The sequence below is a fragment of the Schistocerca nitens genome, chromosome 2 (genome assembly GCF_023898315.1).
Source record: "Schistocerca nitens isolate TAMUIC-IGC-003100 chromosome 2, iqSchNite1.1, whole genome shotgun sequence".
NCBI classification, from domain to species: Eukaryota; Metazoa; Arthropoda; class Insecta; order Orthoptera; family Acrididae; genus Schistocerca; species Schistocerca nitens.
This window is the reverse complement of record NC_064615.1, coordinates 305,174,376-305,194,361: the sequence shown is the minus strand read 5'-3', so window position 1 is coordinate 305,194,361 and position 19,986 is coordinate 305,174,376. Positions and strand designations below refer to the sequence as shown.

Genomic DNA, 19,986 nt, shown 5'->3' with positions numbered 1-19,986 from the left:
CGGTCCAAGGAGCGTGCAAGGAGAGCCGAAGTGGTCGAGGCGTCCGCATACTGTAAGCGGGAAATCCAGGTTCGAGTCCCGCTGTAGCATAAATTTTCATGAGTCACTAACAAGTAATAAGCCTACATCTATACCTAATAAAGTTGATGTCAAAGTATTTGTGGTCAGCGAATAAATATTGTAACGTGCTCCATCCGTTGCTCACATATTGGCCAACAAAAAGTTTCTATTCAAAGGCTGTACAGAACAGAATCGGTATGCCAATCAGGCAAAACTGCTGTGAGCACTGATACAATCACCCCACTGACGCACCAGATTGAAGATAACCATTTGGTGAAACACCGTATCCTGCTGCATGAAGAAGTCCGTAACTGCTAGCTGCACATCCTTTTCCAATTTGAATCATCGATCCTTCAAGACCTTCATTAAGGTACCAGTACTGAAGGCGTGGTAATTGCATGGGAAGAGACCAAGATTATAGAGCACCTGTTCGAGTGTGTCCCATTTTAGTTGGCGTAGCTTGTCCGTTATAACATTTGCAACATGAGGACTTGTGTTATCGTGAAGCAGTAGCACTGCTTGTTGGAGTTTTCCCAGACGTTTCGCCTTGACTGCATGTATTCTTCACTCTCTACATATGGTTGTCCATTGGCAGCCAAGAAAAGAATAACAGCATGTTGGTCCTGTTTGGACGCATCTGGTAATGATATAGCCACAGTTCACATTTCCGTATTTACCACACACACACGCACATCGGAAATATACGAATGCCTCACTGTTTCCTTGTCTGCATGTCAGTGCTTCTATACCCGCATCGGAATCGCGCTAAATTGCATATATGCTGCAGCAACACCCTCAAACAGTTTGATCGCCCCTCATAGAAAATCAAGGCGATATTCGAGTTCTGCCCATGTACTGGTCAGCATTAGTGCTTCACTGATTTGTGGACAAAGAGTGGCAATATTATTGACAGGTGCTGTGTGCACGTGATCCTTGTCATAACCTCACATAAAGAAGTCTAATGGTATGACACCTGGAGAGAGCACGGGCCATGCAATGGGACCATCAAGACCCAGAGCCACTTCACAGGAAATGTGTCATTCAGCGTATCCTGCACGTTCATTCTCCAATGTAGTGGAGCACTGTTATGCTGGAAGATGATGCACGGCTGTAGTTCTTCGATCTGTGGTAGCAGGAACTGTGCAGCCATTTTCAGGTAAATATTTCCCGTTATGATGCTCTCTGCGAAGAAAAATAGGTCTAGCACCACATCATGCACTGGGCCACAGCAAACGTAAGGCTTGCCAATGGCCTTGCCGCAGTGGTAACACTGGTTCCCATTAAATCATCAAGTTAAGCGCTGTCGGGCCTGACTAGCATTTGGATGGGTCACTGTCCGGGTCTGCTGAGCACTGTTTCATTCAGCCCTCGCGTGGCCAATGGAGGAACTACTTGACTGAGAGGTAGCGCCTCTGGTCACGAAAATTGACAACGGTAAGGAGAGCAGTGTGCGGAACACACATTCTTCGATACCCGCACCCAATGATGTGTAAAGACAGAGGATGACACCGTGGTTCGGTCGTTACCGTTGGGCCTTACATTACCAGTTCGTATGGAGAAAGACAGAGAGAGAGAGAGAGAGAGAGAGAGAGAGAAATATTAGGCTTAGTCTTCAGAGCTGTGTCTGAGATACTGCGTTGACGATCAACAGCCGTTTTCAACTAAGAACGAACTCCTAAATTGCGATTATGGTTCTACATCAGCTGTCGAATATTTCAGAACAAATTAAAGTTTGTGCTGCGTTCGAGTCCGGGTCTGGCATAAAATTTCATTTGTTCCAAAATATTCCAGAGCTGATGCAGAACCACAGTCGTAATTTCCAAGTTCATTCTTAATTGTTGTTGTTATTGGTCTGGTGAATCTAATAGAACATGTCCCAGACGTGTATGTGCAGTAGTTTTCCAGAACATCCAGAGAAGCAAAGCTTATTATACAAGTACATTTGTTTACTTTCCATTAAGAATACAGAAACGTTTAAGTCATGTTGACAACCGTTACCGAGTTGTTTCAGTCGTTTCCTAACCTTGAAACGAGTTAGTTTTCTGTATTGTTCAGTCAAAGAACATATTAACAGTGTATTCAAGTGAAACCACATAGTAACTGTTGCAGTTTGTAGATCATTTATGTAATAGGGATGCCTTTCATATTTACGACAGAGGAATACGCCGATATGGTGTTTATTTATGGCAAATGTGATGGTAATGCTACGGCTGCAGTTAACGAATATCGCGTACGTTATCCAACTCGGAGGATTCCGAATGCACGACCCATTAGTGGAGTATTTCGAATGTTGCGGGAGACAGGTTCTCAACCTAGTGTTCATAATCAGTACGAGCGCTCGATACGTGAAGACGATGATGAGGATATTACGGATGCTGTTCAACGTAGCCCAGGTACCTGAACACGACGTATCTCTTAACGATTAGGCATTTCTAAACCTAAGATTGTGATGAGGCACAGTTTACTCGAGATGGTATAAACAATTTACATAACGAGCACGTATGGTCTGAAGCGAACCCACATGCAACAGTGCAACGCAATTTTCAGCAGCAATTTAGCATAAATGTGTGGACTGGTATAATCAACACACGCTTTATTGGGCCATTCATTTTTCCCAGGACGTCTAATTGGCGAAACATACAATTCCTTCAAGAAGAAATGCCCCGCTTGCTCGAAGACATTCCACTTGCTACATTCAACATGACGGCGCGACTCCACATTTCACCAACGCCGTTACTACACATTTAAATGAACATTTTCCCCAGAAATGGATCGGTCGTGGTGCTACACGTCTGTGGCCGCCCAGATCGCCCGATTTAACACCAATGGATTTTTGGGGTGAATGAAAGACATAGTTTATGAGGACAAAGTCGATACATGTCAGGCATTACTTGCTCGCATTATGAATGCAATAAGAACAACCCTGTGAAACTGAAACGAGCAACAAAATCTGCTCATACACGTGCACACATTTTTGAACATTTACTGTGAATGTATTGTGAAATTTTATGTACACTGTACAACTTCCTTGCCGGCCGCTGGTGGCCGAGCGGTTCTGGCGCTACAGTCTGGAACCGCGCGACCGCTACGGTCGCAGGTTCGAATCCTGCCTCGGGCATGGATGTGTGTGTTGTCCTTAGGTTAGTTAGGTTTAAGTAGTTCTAAGTTCTAGGGGACTTATGACCTCAGCAGTTGAGTCCCATAGTGCTCAGAGCCATTTGAACCATTTTTTACAACTTCCTTAACATGAACTTTGTTTTTTTTTTCGATTTAACATGAATTTACGTGCTATGGTATTAATAAAAGCAGATTATCTGACACATTCATAAAGTTTCAGTTAACGTTATTACCATCATTTTTCCAAAATTAAATTCTCTACAACTTCTCTTGAAAACTGTGCAATTGTCTGGACTTTAAAAAAAAAGAAACAGAGCCAAGTAGTTAATAAATTAAAAATTTTACGAAATTACTTCTTTGCTTCTCTAGATGTTCTGGAAAACTACTACAGATACACGTCTGGGACATGTTGTATTAGATTCACCAGATCAATAACAACAAAATAAATGGAAATCGTACTTTACTTTAACCTCGTACGGTTTTCTAATGGCTTCATATTAGCGAAGTTGCTAAATTTCAGCCATAATCGTTTCTTACCCGTAGCTCCGTAACCAAACATTTGCGGACCTATGTTAAGATGAACTTTTTTCTTTAGTTTTACTTGTAGAATAGCATATTAAAATATTTGCATACCTTCGTGAATCACCCTGTATATGGTTTACCAAAAATCCCGAATAGTTCTTGTCTGATTTACTTTAAATTTTTTCACGATACTCTAACAGCCATTTGGATGGACATAAGCTACATATTTTTAATATATATAATATATAAATACTGTATGCTGGTAAAATATACAATAGTGAATGTTGTTAACAAACAGGAAAGATGTATATATGGCTTATCGGCTTATGATTAGTATACTATTACAGAATTTGAATATGCAGTAACAATTAAGAAGGCTCGACGTCAGAGAAAGGAGAGGAGGGGGAGGGGCGGGGGAGGAGTTGGACACAGAGGTGGGAGGAAATGAAGACAGAAACCGGAAAGCAGGGGACTGACAGAGAGAGAGAGAAGAGAGAGGAGGTGGACAGAGAAAGGAGGGAGAAGATGATGGGCAGAGAGAGGGGGTAGGAGCAGGAGATTGACAAATAATGGAGGATGAGGCGATGGACAGAAAACGGGGGGGGGGGGGGGGGAGGAGATTACAACGTATGTCCAATTCCCATACATGTTAGAAACGTATGATTTCTGTCTCCTTTCTTTTCCATTTAGCCAGATTGAGCCACAGCAATGCATGGCGTGGAATAGCTAGTAGTCGTAGTAGTAGTAGTAGTAGTAATATACTTCACTATTGACAGGACCACCATCACCACTAGAGCTAACGTAACCCAATACCTTCACTTACATCAACAACTACGACACCATTAATACTACCATAACTCCTACAGCTACCTATGAGTCATCTACACAAAATTGGTACAGCAATTTCCCTTTCATCCAGGTTAGTGCGGACCCGAGAATGCACGGATAACCATAAAACTTGGGTACTCCAAAAAAGCACATTTTTACTCAAACATGTTGTCTACTGGGTTTACAAAATATGCTAGATGTCACATTTGAAAGCCCACTGCAATACTTAAAGCATTGGTTGCCGGAAATTGAGAACTTATTCACGAAATTAATCTTACAGCATGCTTTGTTTCGTTTCACCTGCTCTTAGTTCATTTTCGGTAATTTACTCTGTCTGTTATTCGTTCACTTCTTTTTTCTTCCATCGACGGTTCTCATTTATCCTGGAGAATCAAAATATCTGTAGTTTCACATTAACTTTGTCCTGCACACTCTGAGGATAGATCGACGCCTCTCAGGGGCGCAGTGTGCGTGGTAACGGGTTCCTCGATGGCCTAGTCTTCACTTTCTTCCTCTACCGAACACAATGTGTTCATCATATGTGCACTTAGTTACTCAAATCCCCGTTCATAGGCATCACTATTCAACCACTCGCAAGTATTTTCGTCATTTATGTCTTCACGACCAGAAGACTGGATTGTGCATGAAAGTATTCGGTCGAATTATAACAGAGTAGTTCAGGCTTGGATTCTTTTAATTTCTTTTTTAATCCTCATAGTACGTGCGGATAATTAATCAGCTGGACAATCCAGAAGCTGTTTCTCAGCTCAAAATGTACGATATTTCTCCTCCCAAAAAGCACCTGTACCAGAGATCTGTTATTTTGAAAATATCAAACGATATATTTCGGAATGAGTTTCCACTCTGCAGCGTAAACTGCGCTGATTTGAAACTTCCAGATAGATTAAATTTTTTGCGGAACCCGAACTTGAACCAAGAACAGTAGTCCTCCAAGGTATGAAGGGGCATCCAAAAATAACGGGAATTTTCGTTATTTTGCATATTTATTGAAATGTACATTCATAGTATTTTAGTCCTCTCCAAAGTATTGTCCATGTGCATTACTGCACTTGTCCCAACGCTTTTGTCACTGTTGAAAACTGTTCTGGAAATCCTGATGCTGGATACTGTTCAAAGCTGGTACTATGTTTTCTTTGATGTCATCCAGATCACTGAATCACTTTCTTTTCAGAACTTTCTTTATCCATAATCCGTGAAAATAAAAAAGTCAGATAGAGCCAGATCGGATGCTGTGTGAGGAGCATTGACGTGGTGGAGCAACCAGTTGCCATTTCTCTACGTTATGGCCGTTTTCGTCACCCACTCTCTCGTAACCTTCGTAAAACATTCAGATAAAAATATTGGTTCACAGTCTGTTCTGGAGGGAAGAACTCCTTGTGGACAGTGCCACTGACATATAAAAAAAACAAATCAACATTGTTTTCACATTCAATCACACTTGACGTGCTTTCTTGGGTCGTGGTGACGTTTGAGTTTTCCACTGGCTCGACGGTTGCTTCGACTCTGGAGCGCCCGTAGCGCCAACTCTCATCGCAATTTCTTTAAGAAAATTTGGATTGTTCTGTACTTCACTCTGCAAATGGCAGCAAACATTAACGTGGTTTTCTCTTGGATCATCTACAAATAAGCGAGGAATAAATTTCTCTGGCACCCATCTCATGTGCATATCTTCAGTTAAAATTGGCTGGACCGTGCTCCATGACACTTTCGTTTCCCCAGAAATTAGGTCAATGGTTCTTCGACAATCTTCCTCAATTGTACGTTTTATTGTGACAATGTTTTCGTCATTTCTCCCTATCGAATGACGACTGGGGCGTGGCATGCTTTCAGTTGTCATGTTACCAGATTTGAAACGGGAAAGCCATTCGTAGACCTGTGATTTCGCCGGCCGGTGTGGCCGAGCGGTTCTAGGCGCTACAGTCTGGAACCGCGCGACCGCTACGGTCGCAGGTTCTAATCCTGCCTCGGGAATGGATGTGTATGATGTCCTTAGGTTGATTAGGTTTAAGTAGTTCTAAGTTCTAGGGGACTGATGACCTCAGAAGTTAAGTCCCATAGTGTTCAGAGCCATTTGAACCTGAGATTTCTCAAAAGTGTCATCATTAAAGGCTGGTCGAAGCATCCCAATGGTCTCGGCTACAGTTTTCTCTAACACAAAACAAAATTTCACACAGACTCTTCGCTCCTTCTTGTCGACCATGTCATTAACTACCTATGCTGTTTGCAGAGTGTTCGTGCTGTACCGGCTGTCCTACCTGTGGTACTCGGCCATCGGCTGTGTGACGACGGTGGTGGTGGGCCTGGTCGTGAGCCTGGTTACGGGTCCGCGTGACCCCACCACAGTGGACCCAGCACTGCTGTCACCGCCGGTGCGCGTCCTGCTCGACAACCTGCCCAAGAGCCTGCGCAACCGCCTCAGTCTCAGGGTGAGTAGCCTCCTCCTGAGGGCGCCAACACGGGCACACCAGGCGAGGGATTAGTCGCCCTAGGAGATAGCCCCCTAATACTGCCTCTAGTCCTGATAAGGACCTAGTGAGAGAAAGAGACACCAAAATTTCTTCAGGTATGCCAGTTCCAGATGAGGCCCCTCATTGATGAGTGAGTTCTGTGAAGCTACCAAGTTGTTGAGATGTTGATTGCTAAGTCAAACACAGTGCCCCAAATACAATTTCGGAAAAAATCGCAACACAAAAAATAATTAATGTAAAGTGATGAAATTGCAGGAATACATTTGTCTACGCAACGTATTCAACTGATTAACACTGCGACATCACTGTTTAATTTAAGTGCAAGATAAGCCATTGCAAATGTGAAATAGTGTTACATTAATAACAAAAGTAATGGCTAGAATGTTGTATACAGGCAAGCAAACATGCATGCATTGTGTTGTACTGGTGGCAGATGTCAGTTTCTGGGATGAAGTTCCATGCTTATTACATTGATCAGTCAGTACAGGGACGGTTATTGCTGGTTGTGGATGATGCAGGGTTTGTCATCCGATGATGACCCTTATGTGCTCGACTGGAGATGGATCTGGTGGTGGACCAGGCCAAGGTAATATGCCAATATTCTGTAGAGCATGTTGAGCTACAACAGCGGTATGTAGGAGATCGTTATCCTGTTGGAAAACATCCACTAGAATGCTGTTCATGAATGGCAGCACAACATGTCGAATCACCAGATTTCTATACAAATTTGCAGTCAGGATGCATGGGATAACCACGAGAGTGCTCCTGTTGTGATGCGAAATTGCACCCCAGACCGTAACTCCAAGTGTAGGTCCAGTGTGTCTAGGTCACAGACAGGTCGGTTGCAGGCCATCAAATGGCCTCCTTCTAACCAACACACAGCCATCGCTGACACCGAGGTAGAACTAGCTTTCATCGGAGAACACAACAGATTTCCACCCTGCCCTACAATGAGCTCTCACTTCACGTCACTGAAGTCGCAAATGGCGATAGTTTTGGGTCACTGGAATGCACATTACAGGGTGCCTGGCTTGGAACTGTCCTAGAAGTAACCGATTTCTAACAGTTTGTTGTGTCACTGTGACACCAACTGTGGCTAAATTTGCTGCTCCCGATGCCTGAGTTAGACTGGAACATGCATCGTTACAATTAAGTTGAGTTTATACGACTGCTTATAATGTACTAATGATGGCTGCACTATCAGTTGAAATCTAGATCTGCGATACAATAAAAAAGGCAGATGAAATTACGACTGATGCTGACCTTTCTGTCCTGGATTGCATCATGATCATGGGGTACAGTAATTCCTGTGGAACTGAACATGATGTTGCTAGCATATTTTCATCATTGGTTGTAGGGATACTTTAATTTTTTATGTATCTTTTTCGCCAACTTTATCAAGAAGTTGGTAATCAGGTATATGTTTACATAAGAATGATGGCAACAAAATCTCAAATTTCTGATATTTTGTAATTAGTGCAGTCCTGAAACTAATGAGCTAGCTCATTAACTCCTGATAACCAAAGGCCTGCAATAAGTAATAAAATTAGTTTTGATAAGCCGTGGATCAGTAATTGAGATTTTTAGGTATTGTGAATATGCCACATAAATGAAAATACTGAAGATACCACAAAATTTGCAGAAATTAATAACTTTGGGGGGAAGAAAAACATAATAGCTGGAAGGAATCCACCTGCTTTGATACAACACATCACGAAGCTGTAGAAGAATGGGCAACATTTGGCAACTGATAACACTGCAATAAACTCCCGGGTTCACTTACATGGTAATTTGAATGAGTGGGTCCAAGTCATGGGGAGAAAAATGCCTCAAAAACTTCACAGAACCACATCCAGCCAGAAGTACACTATCTGCACACTGGGCTGTTTACGCATTGAACGCCTTGCTTCATTTGAAAAAAGTGCTAAATCAATGTTCATCAGACCACACTGGACATCTCCAATCAGCTACTGTGTGGCTACTATGCTCTTTGTCCCAACAGAAATGTGCAGCTTCATCTCTTGTTATAAGCAAAGCCCTTTTGCAAGATACCCAGATCCAGATTCCCCTTCATATGCAGTGCTCTATACAATTTTCAATTGGAAACTCATTTGAGTGGACTTGCATTCACTGACAATGACAAATCCTCTCAGATATGATACTGATTAGCACTGATAAGGTGTAACACTTATCTCTGGTCGACATCAGTTATGATTGTTTTTCTTTCTAAGACGTAAGTCTTCTAACTGGTTTAATGTGGCCTGCCACGACTTCCTCACTTGTGTCAAATTTCTCATCTCCGAGTAGCAGGTGCAACCTATGTCTTCAGTTATTTGTTGGGTGTATTCTAACCTCTGTCTTTCCCTTTTGCCCTCAGACTTTTGAACATCTTGCAGTATTCACATTGTCAGATGCTTTATGCTTTTTCTAGCTTGAAAAATCCCGTGAGCATATCTAAATTTCTTATCAGTCTTACTGCCACTATCAGTTGCAATGTCAAAACATGACAATTCCTTCATGCCATTATGTCATATCTCCACATCAACGTGTCTTACTGCACTGATTACACACATCTGACTGGCACACATGTACTAGTTCACTGCCAGGACAGCTCAGCAGTGGAGGATAACACAGAAGCAGGATGCCAGCTCCACATCGTTGTAGCACTCCCAATCAACCAGTGTGCTCTTTTAAGGAGGCAAATTATATTTTGTCTGGTGATGTTAAGTTAGGATGGAGACACTTGGTCAAGAGGCAACCAGAGTGAATACTGTTTGTGGAAAAATCTTAATCATGAGTATCTGACTAGGAAGGGCAGGAAAAATGGTGCCTTACATTTTTGATCACCAGACTGAGTGCCGCTGCCCTGGGCTGAATCCTGCATGGAGCATCGGAAGGTATGTGAGCAAGCTGTACAGCCTCCTCACTTGTTGTCTCTAACTCCTCACTTTCCTTTCTTCATCAACAACAGCAAACATGGCACTTCTCTGTAATCATAGCTGATACAAAAAAATGGCTCTGAGCACTATGGGACTTAACATCTATGGTCATCAGTCCCCTAGAACTTAGAACTACTTAAACCTAACTAACCTAAGGACGGCACACAACACCCAGTCATCACGAGGCAGAGAAAATCCCTGACCCCGCTGATACTTACATAAAATGGTAATAATTAATGCAAGGCACTCAAATCACAAGTAACAATACTGACCATGGAATTGAAAAAACAAAACCATTCCAATACAGACAGGTGAATACCAAACTGAAATCTCAGCCAGCAATGTCACATATTTATATTTCACCTTACATTTATCATGAACCCCCACAAACATCCAGTAAGTGACTGGAAAAGTGTAGATTTCTCCTGCTACTAAAATAGCTAATAAACATTATGTACAAAATTATAGACCAGTATCATTAAAATGTTCCGTTGTACATTTGTAAATCATACTCCAAACTCTGCTTTACTTATGTACCAGGTACCCAGAGAGAGAAAACTTCTCTCAAAAAATGAGCACACAATTTGAAAGTATCACTTTTCTAAAAGCAGTTTATGCTATTCACTCATGAAACCTCACATACTAAGGATGTAGAAAAACTGCCCAGGTACAAGTAGGACTCATATAGTGTGGGTTATGTAGTAACTTGATCATGTATATAGATAGGTCATCCATTTTGGGAATCTAGGGTCTCAATGATTTTTTCCTGTTATTGGCAGTGATAATGGCAAGATTCCAAGACTTGCAAGAATGTTTTAAATTCATGTTTGAAGTAGGATAACAAAGGTCAACAGAAATACTTTTTCATGTGTATAATCACAAATAAACAGCCATTTACTTATACTGTGAAAGTTTTCTTCTTGCCCAATTTTGTGATTCTAAACTGATGGGAATACCCTATAGGTTTTGATCAGTGAGTTTGCGAGTACCAAAATATGTGAAATAAATAGCTGTATCATCTGATTGCACTGACTTAGAACCAAACATTTATTATACCATCACACGACCGTAGATCTCAGTATGTGAAATAAATTCCAACTTGATATGTCTACCTGTTCACAAAAAAAGGAGTTTTGAACAGTCAAACAGACAGACAGACAGCAAAGTGGTCCTATAAGGGTTCCATTTTGACCAACTGAGGTACAAAACAATAAAAAGGTGCAGAGACAGAGTTCTTAAGTGTGCAGATGCCATCTGCATTGTACTACAGTGTCAATGTATATCAAAGTCACAGCCATATCAAATATCTTCACATATATTTGAGCTACTTGAAGAATTTTTGACCCTGTAATAAAGTCCAGTACAAAATGGTGAGATGTGAGAGGTTGTTAGAAAGAAGCACAGAAAGTAGGACAGCTCTTGTTCTCAGTACCTGGTGTAACAAAAACAGCTTTATAAACTCTGGGCTGCATTCCTCACAGTAATGAAAGAGAAAAATACATATAAACAAATACCAGAAAATACTTGATTTTTTAAGTATGAATGAAAGATCACTTTTCTGAAGATTATGAATTTAATTAATGAAAGGAGAAATATATAAAAATGCTGTAAATCAAGCAGGCAGACATCTAAAATATGAGACTGACAGAAAGGGCAAAATGACAAACAATGAATGGCTAGAAGGGATGTGAAAAGCTTCAGAAACATATTTGAATGTAGGAAAGGTAGATGCTGCTTATAGGCAAATAAGAGAGAGCTTAGGAGGAAAGAGGAGCAGCTGTATGAACAACAAGAGCTTAGATAGCAGAGCAGTACTAAGCAAAGAAGGGGAGGATGAAAGTTAGAAGGGTTATATAAAATGTCTGTACATAGGAACGAACTTGAAGACAATATTATGGAATGAGAAGAGGATTAATATGAGATGGGGGATATGGCACTGAAAAGAATCTGAGAGACCACTAAAGCATCTAAGTCAAAATAAGCCACCTGGAGTAGATTGGAACCCTTTGCAATTTTTAAGATCTTATGGAGAACCACCCATAACAAAACTATTCCTCCCAGTGTGTAAGATACATGATACATGCAAAATACCCCCAGATTTCAAGTACAATGTAACAATGCCAGTTCCACTGAAGGTATCTGCTGACAGTTGTGAATATTACCAAACAATTACTTTGTTATTGTAGCAAAATATTTACAGAAGGAAATGAAGGGTAGTATAAGCCAACCTCAGGGAAGACTATTTTGGGTTCTGGAGAAATGTAGGACACCAAAAACTGAGACTGACAGAAAGTGCAAAATACAAAGCATAGATGGCTAGTAGAAGCCAACCTCAGGGAAGATTACTTTAGCTTCTGGAGAAATGTAGGACCACATGAGGCAATAGTGACCCTACAAGTTATATTAGAATTTGGACCGAAGGAAAGCAAACCTATATTTATCCATTTGCAGTTTCCCTTTCAAAAAGCATTTGACAATTTCAACTAGACTACAGTCTTTCAAAATTCTGTATGTAGTAGGGAAACAGTATAGGGAGCAAAACATTATTACACAATTTTTATAGAAATGAGACCCCTGTTATGAAAGTTGAGGAACCTGATAGGGAAGCAACAGTTGAGAGCATAGTGAGACAGGGTTGTAACCTATCCCTGAAGTTATTTGGTCTGTATATTGAGAAGCAGTAAAGGAAATGAGACAGCTATTTGGAGATGGAATTGTAGGTCAGGGAGAAGAAATAAAAACATTGGGGTTTGTTGCTGGCACTGCAGTTCTCCAGGAAAAGACGACATATTTGGAAGATCAGTTGAAAAGACTAGATACTGTCTTCAAAGGAGTTTATGTGATGACCATCAACAAATATAAAACAAGTGCAACTAAATTAAATCAGATGATGCTGAGGAATTGGATTACAAAATGAGCCACTGGCAGCAGGAGATGAGTTTTGTTATTTGGGTAGCAAAATAACTTACTGTGATTGGTGAAGACACTAAGTGCAGACTGGCTATAACAAGAAAAATACTTCTGAAAAAGTGAAGTATTTCAATACCTAATATAAATTTAAGTGTTTAGAAGTCTTTTCTTAAGATTTTTGCCTAGAGTGTAGCCATGTACAAAAATGAAATGGGAATGATTAACAGTCCAGACAAGAGGAGAATGTAATATCTTGAAATTCAGTTTTACAGAAGAATGTTGAAAATTAGGTGGGTAAATTGTATAGCTAATGAAGAGGTAGTGAATCAAATTTGGGAGAAAAAAAAGTTTATGACACAACTTCACTAACAGAGGGATTGGTTCATAGGGCTTACACTGACACATTAATGAATCATCAGTTTGGTGAGGAAAGTGTGACAGGTGAAAACTGCAGAGGGAGACTTGACTACAGTAAGCAAGTTCCAGTGGAAGTAGGTTACAGTGGTTACTCAGAGATGAAGAGAGTTGCCCAATATAGACTAGTGTGGAGAACTGCATCAAACCAGACTTCAGACTGATGACCACAACAACAATAGAACATGTTATGTAGTTAAGTCAGAAACCAGCAACAAATATTTCAGCTGTCCTCCGTGTACTTAACCCTTGCATACATGACAGGATCATGGACTGTCACACCCCTCAGTCACCAATGGATGCGGTTGACTGATTTTGCAGTCTTCCATGAGATATCAAAGAAGTGTAACTGCATAGGAGTGTCTACTGAATAAACCAATTGTTTTATCCATAGGTAACAACAAAAATGGTTAAATTCTGTGAAACATGCACTCCACAGAACAGGTGGTGCCTCCATACGTATCATTACAACAGGTAACATATAGTACATTTCAAACAGTGCTGGAGTCACATCAGACACGCACTACATGTTTCCTATTATTTGCAGGGGCACACCCTTCTGTAGGGTGCAAGCTTGTGTAGATGCTGAGAGAGGGACATTGAACATTTGTTATCAATTTCTAACTTGAAAATTTAGTAAACTATTCATTCATTATTAAGTTGCAAATCAGGTACCAGTACCTCCAGAGATTGTTTATATAGTTATTTTCCTTGTTTTGGAAAGAGTAAATCATACTTCTGATACAACCTGTATACAACTTCCTGCATAGTGTGCACAAAAACTCAGATCATTTGATGACAGTTGAACTGTATGCACAAAATTAATATTCTTAACAAGGCAGTTTTTTTATTTAGCTCTGAGTGCATTGGAGACACTTTATGCAGAATGTTCAGCCGGTAAAATAAAGAGCAATTTACCTTATAGAGCATCACACCATGACAATAAGCCCAGTGGCAGTGTGCATAAATATTGTGTGACATGTATGTGTCGTGTTAGTCTTTGATTTTTCAAGTTAGTTTAGTATTCTATGCCTCATGTATTAAGAAATCTGACATACCTATACATTAATATAATGTAATATGTGAAAATAAATTATTAACACTCAGATGTTAACTACATCTTACATCATTACGCTGGCTCCGACGCACCGTATCACATCGCAACAAGTCAGCTGCATCACATTTATTTTCACACTCAAAATGCCAGACTCAACAATAAATGTAGCACCAGCTGCAAGCAGTGGGATCAGCAGAATTGTAATCAAACCCCCATGATTCTAGCAAAATAACCCTGTATTACAGTTCGCACAACTGGAAGGCCAGTTCATGTTATCACAGATGTCATCAGATAAAACCAAATACAGCTATGCCATCACACCACCAAATGAAGATCTAGCTACGGAAGTGCAAGACATCCTCACTCCATCCCTGAACACTGAACAGTACGTGTCTGTTAAAAATGCTTTAGTGACATAGATATCTCAATCATCAGTGAAGTAACTGGAAAAACTTTTGCGAAGGAATAACTCGGTTATCATGCCCATTGCAGCTCCTATGACACCTATCCACACTGGCGAGTAATACAGTCAGTGACGATGTACTATAATACATCTAGTTGTCCTCACTACCTACCGATACACAGAAAATTTTAACAGTTTGCATTGCTGATTTGAATGTGCTAGCACAGACAGCAGACAGCAGTGGAAATGTATCCAACTGCAAGCATGTCAACATTAGTTTCACAATAAGATAACATGCCTGCACTGACTCTTCCATCCCTGCAGTTGCAGTTAGCTGAACTGACTACACAAATCACTACACTGCAAACGACACACACTCATAATTGGCTATGTCATCGATCATCACGAAGCTGCAATCAATCACCTGTCATGCCATATATCTGCCAGTACCTTAAGAAGTTTGGCAGCAATGCCCAGAAATGTATGCCACCATGCAAATGGAAACATGATACAGAGTGCATATCTGCAGCAGCTACACCTGACAATAGCAGACATTGCCTTTTCATCATGGACCATGACACAAAAATACATTATTTGGTACACACAGTGGCGGAACTGTCAGTGCTCCTGCCAACCCAACTACCACACCTTAACTGCCTATTTGCTGCCAACAACTCCAAGATCAAGACATATTCGGGAATCTGACATATCTATATATGCAAGTATTAATGTAATGTAATATGTGGAAATAAATCATTAACTCTCAGAAGTTAACCACAACCTCAGATGTGGATGAATGCAAGATAATCCAAATGACATTAGCAAAAACTCCTTAGCTTTTTAGTACAGCATTAGTAATATGAATTTGGAATCCAACACATCTGTTGTACATGTAGAAGTACAAATTAGCAAGAAGTGAGACAAGGATATAAAATCAGTTTTATGGGCAAAAGGGCACAAGTAGATGATTTACATTTACTAGAACACTATTGTGAAACAGTACACATACAGAGGAAACTGTGTACCAGGACCAGTCAATTCTTTAGTGTTGCTCAAGTACTTTGGGTCTTAACCAGGTCATGTTAAAAGAATGAATCAAATAAATTCAGAGGTTCAGTGCAGTATTCATAACCACTACATCCTGTCAATGTAAGATTGTTACAGAGGTAACAAGGGCATTATACAGGATCATTGGAAGAAATGACTTCCTCCTCATGAATTCTCTTTGGAAAGATCAGACAAACAATAGTTGAGACAAGCCAGCAAACTACTGAACTGTCCTCCTACCACTAGAATATACCTCACAAAATGATGGTAAAAACAATACAGGAGAGATTAAAACCCATATGAAAGCACCACGTAGTCAAGAAAGTAAATAAACTCTATTATGAAGTTATAACTACAGTAAAACATGTTTAGATATCTACTAACATTGAACTGTGTTCTTGCTGCTAGGCATATCCTGTTGATCATTATTTTCTGCAAGCACCAGAACAGATTGTAACTGTCCAGAATGATTCTATTTTTCCCATACTCCATTCATGAATGGAACAAATAAGATTCAAGATGAATTATACAAGGTATACTTGGCCAGCATTGCCCAGTGGCTCCAGAGTGCGTATGTAGAGAAAAGCACATGTCTTAAAAAAGACACATATTCTGATCACCCAAACTCCACAATTGTCATCACCCATTTAATATGGTGTACTGTCTATAATCACAACTTATTAAACTCTGATTTTGTCACACTCCTTCTAGTCACATTATTGTATATCTTTATTTCTTGATTTTGACAATGTAACTTTCTTTTATAGGACATGTCCAAGCGCAGATTCTCCACTGTGCGACCGCCTTGCGTCTCGTCCATATACCGTGGTGGCATCATCAACGCTGGTATCTCTCTGGATGATGAAAAGCCAGTGGTGCCACCCTCAGCGACTGTAACTTCCTCACAAGCACCACCACCGGCTTCAATGGGAGGTGGCAGTCTGAATGGAATGCCACAGCAAATGCAGCCAGATGGTTCACCACAAAAAAAAGTATCATCTTCCAATGAAAACAATGGGATGTACTTTGCTAAACTTTAGCACCAAAGTAAAATGATGGTGGATGGAATCATATACCCCAAGCATTAGAGGGCTAACTGAAAATGCACTATCTGTCATGCTAGCCATGTATAATTGTCGTCTGAGAGTGCACTCTCTCTTGACATATAAAAGACACGTGACCACTGTGAGGGAGAGGACACAATGAACAGGGCACTGGCTTTATTCTGAGCACACCTTAAGCAGCTAATTAACAAAACTCATTAGTTTCTACTAGGTAGAAATTCCATTGTACCATCCTAATCCTAGTTACACTCAGCATTTGGCTCTCCCTCTACAGTTCCTGTTAGTTCTCATCAGAGCCAGTGGTAATGGTTTATGGGACACTTTTTATGCTTTCTGATCCAAATTAGAATGTTTGACAACAATTTAGTTGTATTCATTCATGAAAAATTACTGCCTCAAGTATGCCATGGCTCTCTGTATGTGAGAAATGTCAAATAGCTTCTTCTACCAAATTTGCCATAACTGTTTTGTTTTCAACACATCTTTTTTTCATAAGAATGTTTCTGTAAGCATAAAAAATGCTTTCAAGATATACTCTGCTTGGGTAACTTGTCTTACATACATATACATCTTCAAGTAACTTACATATTTCTTTAAGAAGAGGAGTCATTTTCTGTAGTTCAATTTTCTCTTGTGTGGCCATGAACAAAAACTGAATTCCTAAACATGTGTAATGCTTGACTATTTGACAATTTTATACATTGAAATAACAGTGATTTGATCATAATCCATAACTAAATATCATCTTTTTGTAATTACTCCTCCTTTGCTTAAAACCATAATTAGAACACTCATTCATAGTAGGTTGTATTCTCCAATTCTATTTCACTGGGAAAGAATTATTTTTGTTGTAATTCTTTTCTCATCAAGAGGCAGACCAATTGTCTATTTCAGATTCAACTTTGTGCCTCTCAGATCTATTTCCTATTTTGAGTACCAGCAATTCATTTTCCTCATGAACAGTAATGGAGGATTGTTTTAGGTTACCTTCCATTGGGCATCCATAACTTTTGTTTATAATCTATCATGTTATATGTCAAGCTCTATATGTTGAGCTGTTCCATTTCACTATATTTCTCATACTAATGCTTCTCTTGAGCTCTCTGTTTGTGCCCTTCTTTATTAGTACCCATTGTTCACTGCCATATGGATAACACAACAAAGTGATAGTTTCGTATCAGTCATTATTTTTGCTACTTCCCTTTACTTTTTTTTTAATTTCTAAGATTATTTTAAGGTTCTCATAGATATAACTGAAATTTCCTAGATTACAGTCGATATAGATGAGTGGTTTCTAACAACCAAAACACTTGGTCAGTGGTACTGGTTCCTAGCATGTAGTAATAGCGTTAGGCAAGTTCATCATTGGGTAACACTGCTAGCTTCACTGTCGTTACTCATATGAACTGCTACGTAAAAGAGGGTGGACGCATGTCAATGATAACTGCAAATAGAATGTCAAATAGATTCATTATAAAATTGAAAGTTATCATTTCATGTCTTTATATATATATTACGAGCATATAAATGGAAGAAACTGAACTTACTATAAGTTATAAAATCAGGCATACTACACAATTTGAGAGGGTAAAATTGAATTCATTGGCTATGTCAGTACATAGGTACTTTCCATTTATACAACAGTTCTACTTATCTCCTTGGCCTCACTCATATTGCTGCTCAATTCCAAACCGTGAGCATTCTTTGTAAAGTGAGAAAAACAGTTCTAAAATAAATGAAACAGAAATTCATCAAAACAGTTTCTATTCTCTTTCTATGAAAGATTTTAATAGTTTGTTAAAAATATTATTGCAGAATAGGCCAAAGAACTATCTCTACAAATACACTTGTCGCTCATCTATGTTACCATATGTGTATCTTTGTGAAGCACTGCCTTTTGCTAATAGAAAATGTAAGTAACTATCAGCTGTACAGTTTGTAAATTTTCTGAAATTCTATAATGCACCTGAGCTTTCAGTATTTTTTCCTTGTCAAACCATGTTCATTCATCATTAACAATTCCTCTAATATATGCATATATTACCAAAGAATGTTAGCCATGTTATAAAAACAAAATAACACAGCACAAAAATTGTTCTGGATATTAAATTATAAAAAGATCAAGTTTATCTGTGTGTCTCTTCCAAGACAAACACAGTAAGAAATTTTATAAATACTATAATGTGTTTGATATGTGATGCTGTCTCCATAACCGAAGGGAACAAAATGGAAAGTATTAAGTTACATGTAATTATATCTAGAAGATTTAGAAGCGATTTTTGCATTTAGTAGAATGCTTGCATTTCAATATATGTAGCATGTAGCTGTTACAATAGAACATTCACTATGTCTAGAAAGACTATACTCACTACATAATTTAGATAGCCAAGAGTACAAATCAAATAGAAATAATATTAAAGAAATGTAAACAGTAATATAAAGTCAACTTAAAGTTTACACACTCTTTTATTGTCTTGCCATTTAGTATCAATATATGTATGCATGAAACTATATAAGACAATGTACAACCATAAAGATATGTAACAAAAATTAGTTAATAAAATTAATTTAGAGAGCATCTGTAAACACTGTTCATTTAATTGTGATTCCCAGTAAAAAAAAATCTCTGCTGCTTTTTTATTGTTATGGTACTCCCTACACTATTCAGTAGTGCTGGTATGATAATCATAGAGGGATGACACTTTCCTGTGGCCAATGGCATTAATGGCAAATAGTCTAAGTATGTCGCCAACCATATTTTATAAAACATTTATACACGGTGTCCCTCGTAAGAGTCATCAGGCTTATTTTCTCTGGTGTTTCAGTAGATATTTGCAGTTTATCTTTTGCAGTGTGTAGCTGTAGTCAGCCCACACAAATACTGCTCATCACGCCCTTCATACAATGCCCTGTGTCGACAGAGAGCATCAGTTTGTTTTCCATTACAAGCAAAATAATTTTCAACGTGGAATTTAATGTGCCCATTCAATAGAGTGGCCCAAAATTAATCTAGTGTGATATTAATTTTGTCATCTGTGAACTGTGAATTAACAAGAACAGTAAAACATGAAAAATAACCAGCACTCCAGCAGCAACCAAACAGTGTGCTGTTGTATGTCAGTAGCAGTCGGTGGGG

The 19,986-nt window shown here is 39.4% G+C and overlaps 1 protein-coding gene across 1 annotated transcript in view; it reads left to right on the top strand.

Moving 5' to 3' along the window:
• Window positions 1–19,428, top strand: part of LOC126236069 (sodium-coupled monocarboxylate transporter 1-like) — a 114,432-nt gene extending 95,004 nt beyond the window's left edge. Inside the window, exons 14-15 of the mRNA XM_049945123.1 lie at window positions 6,776–6,974; window positions 16,554–19,428. Coding sequence (XP_049801080.1) covers window positions 6,776–6,974; window positions 16,554–16,826 — 472 coding nt within the window. The 3' untranslated portion in view covers window positions 16,827–19,428. The remainder of the gene's footprint in view (window positions 1–6,775; window positions 6,975–16,553) is intronic.
• Window positions 19,429–19,986: the final 558 nt, after the last annotated feature.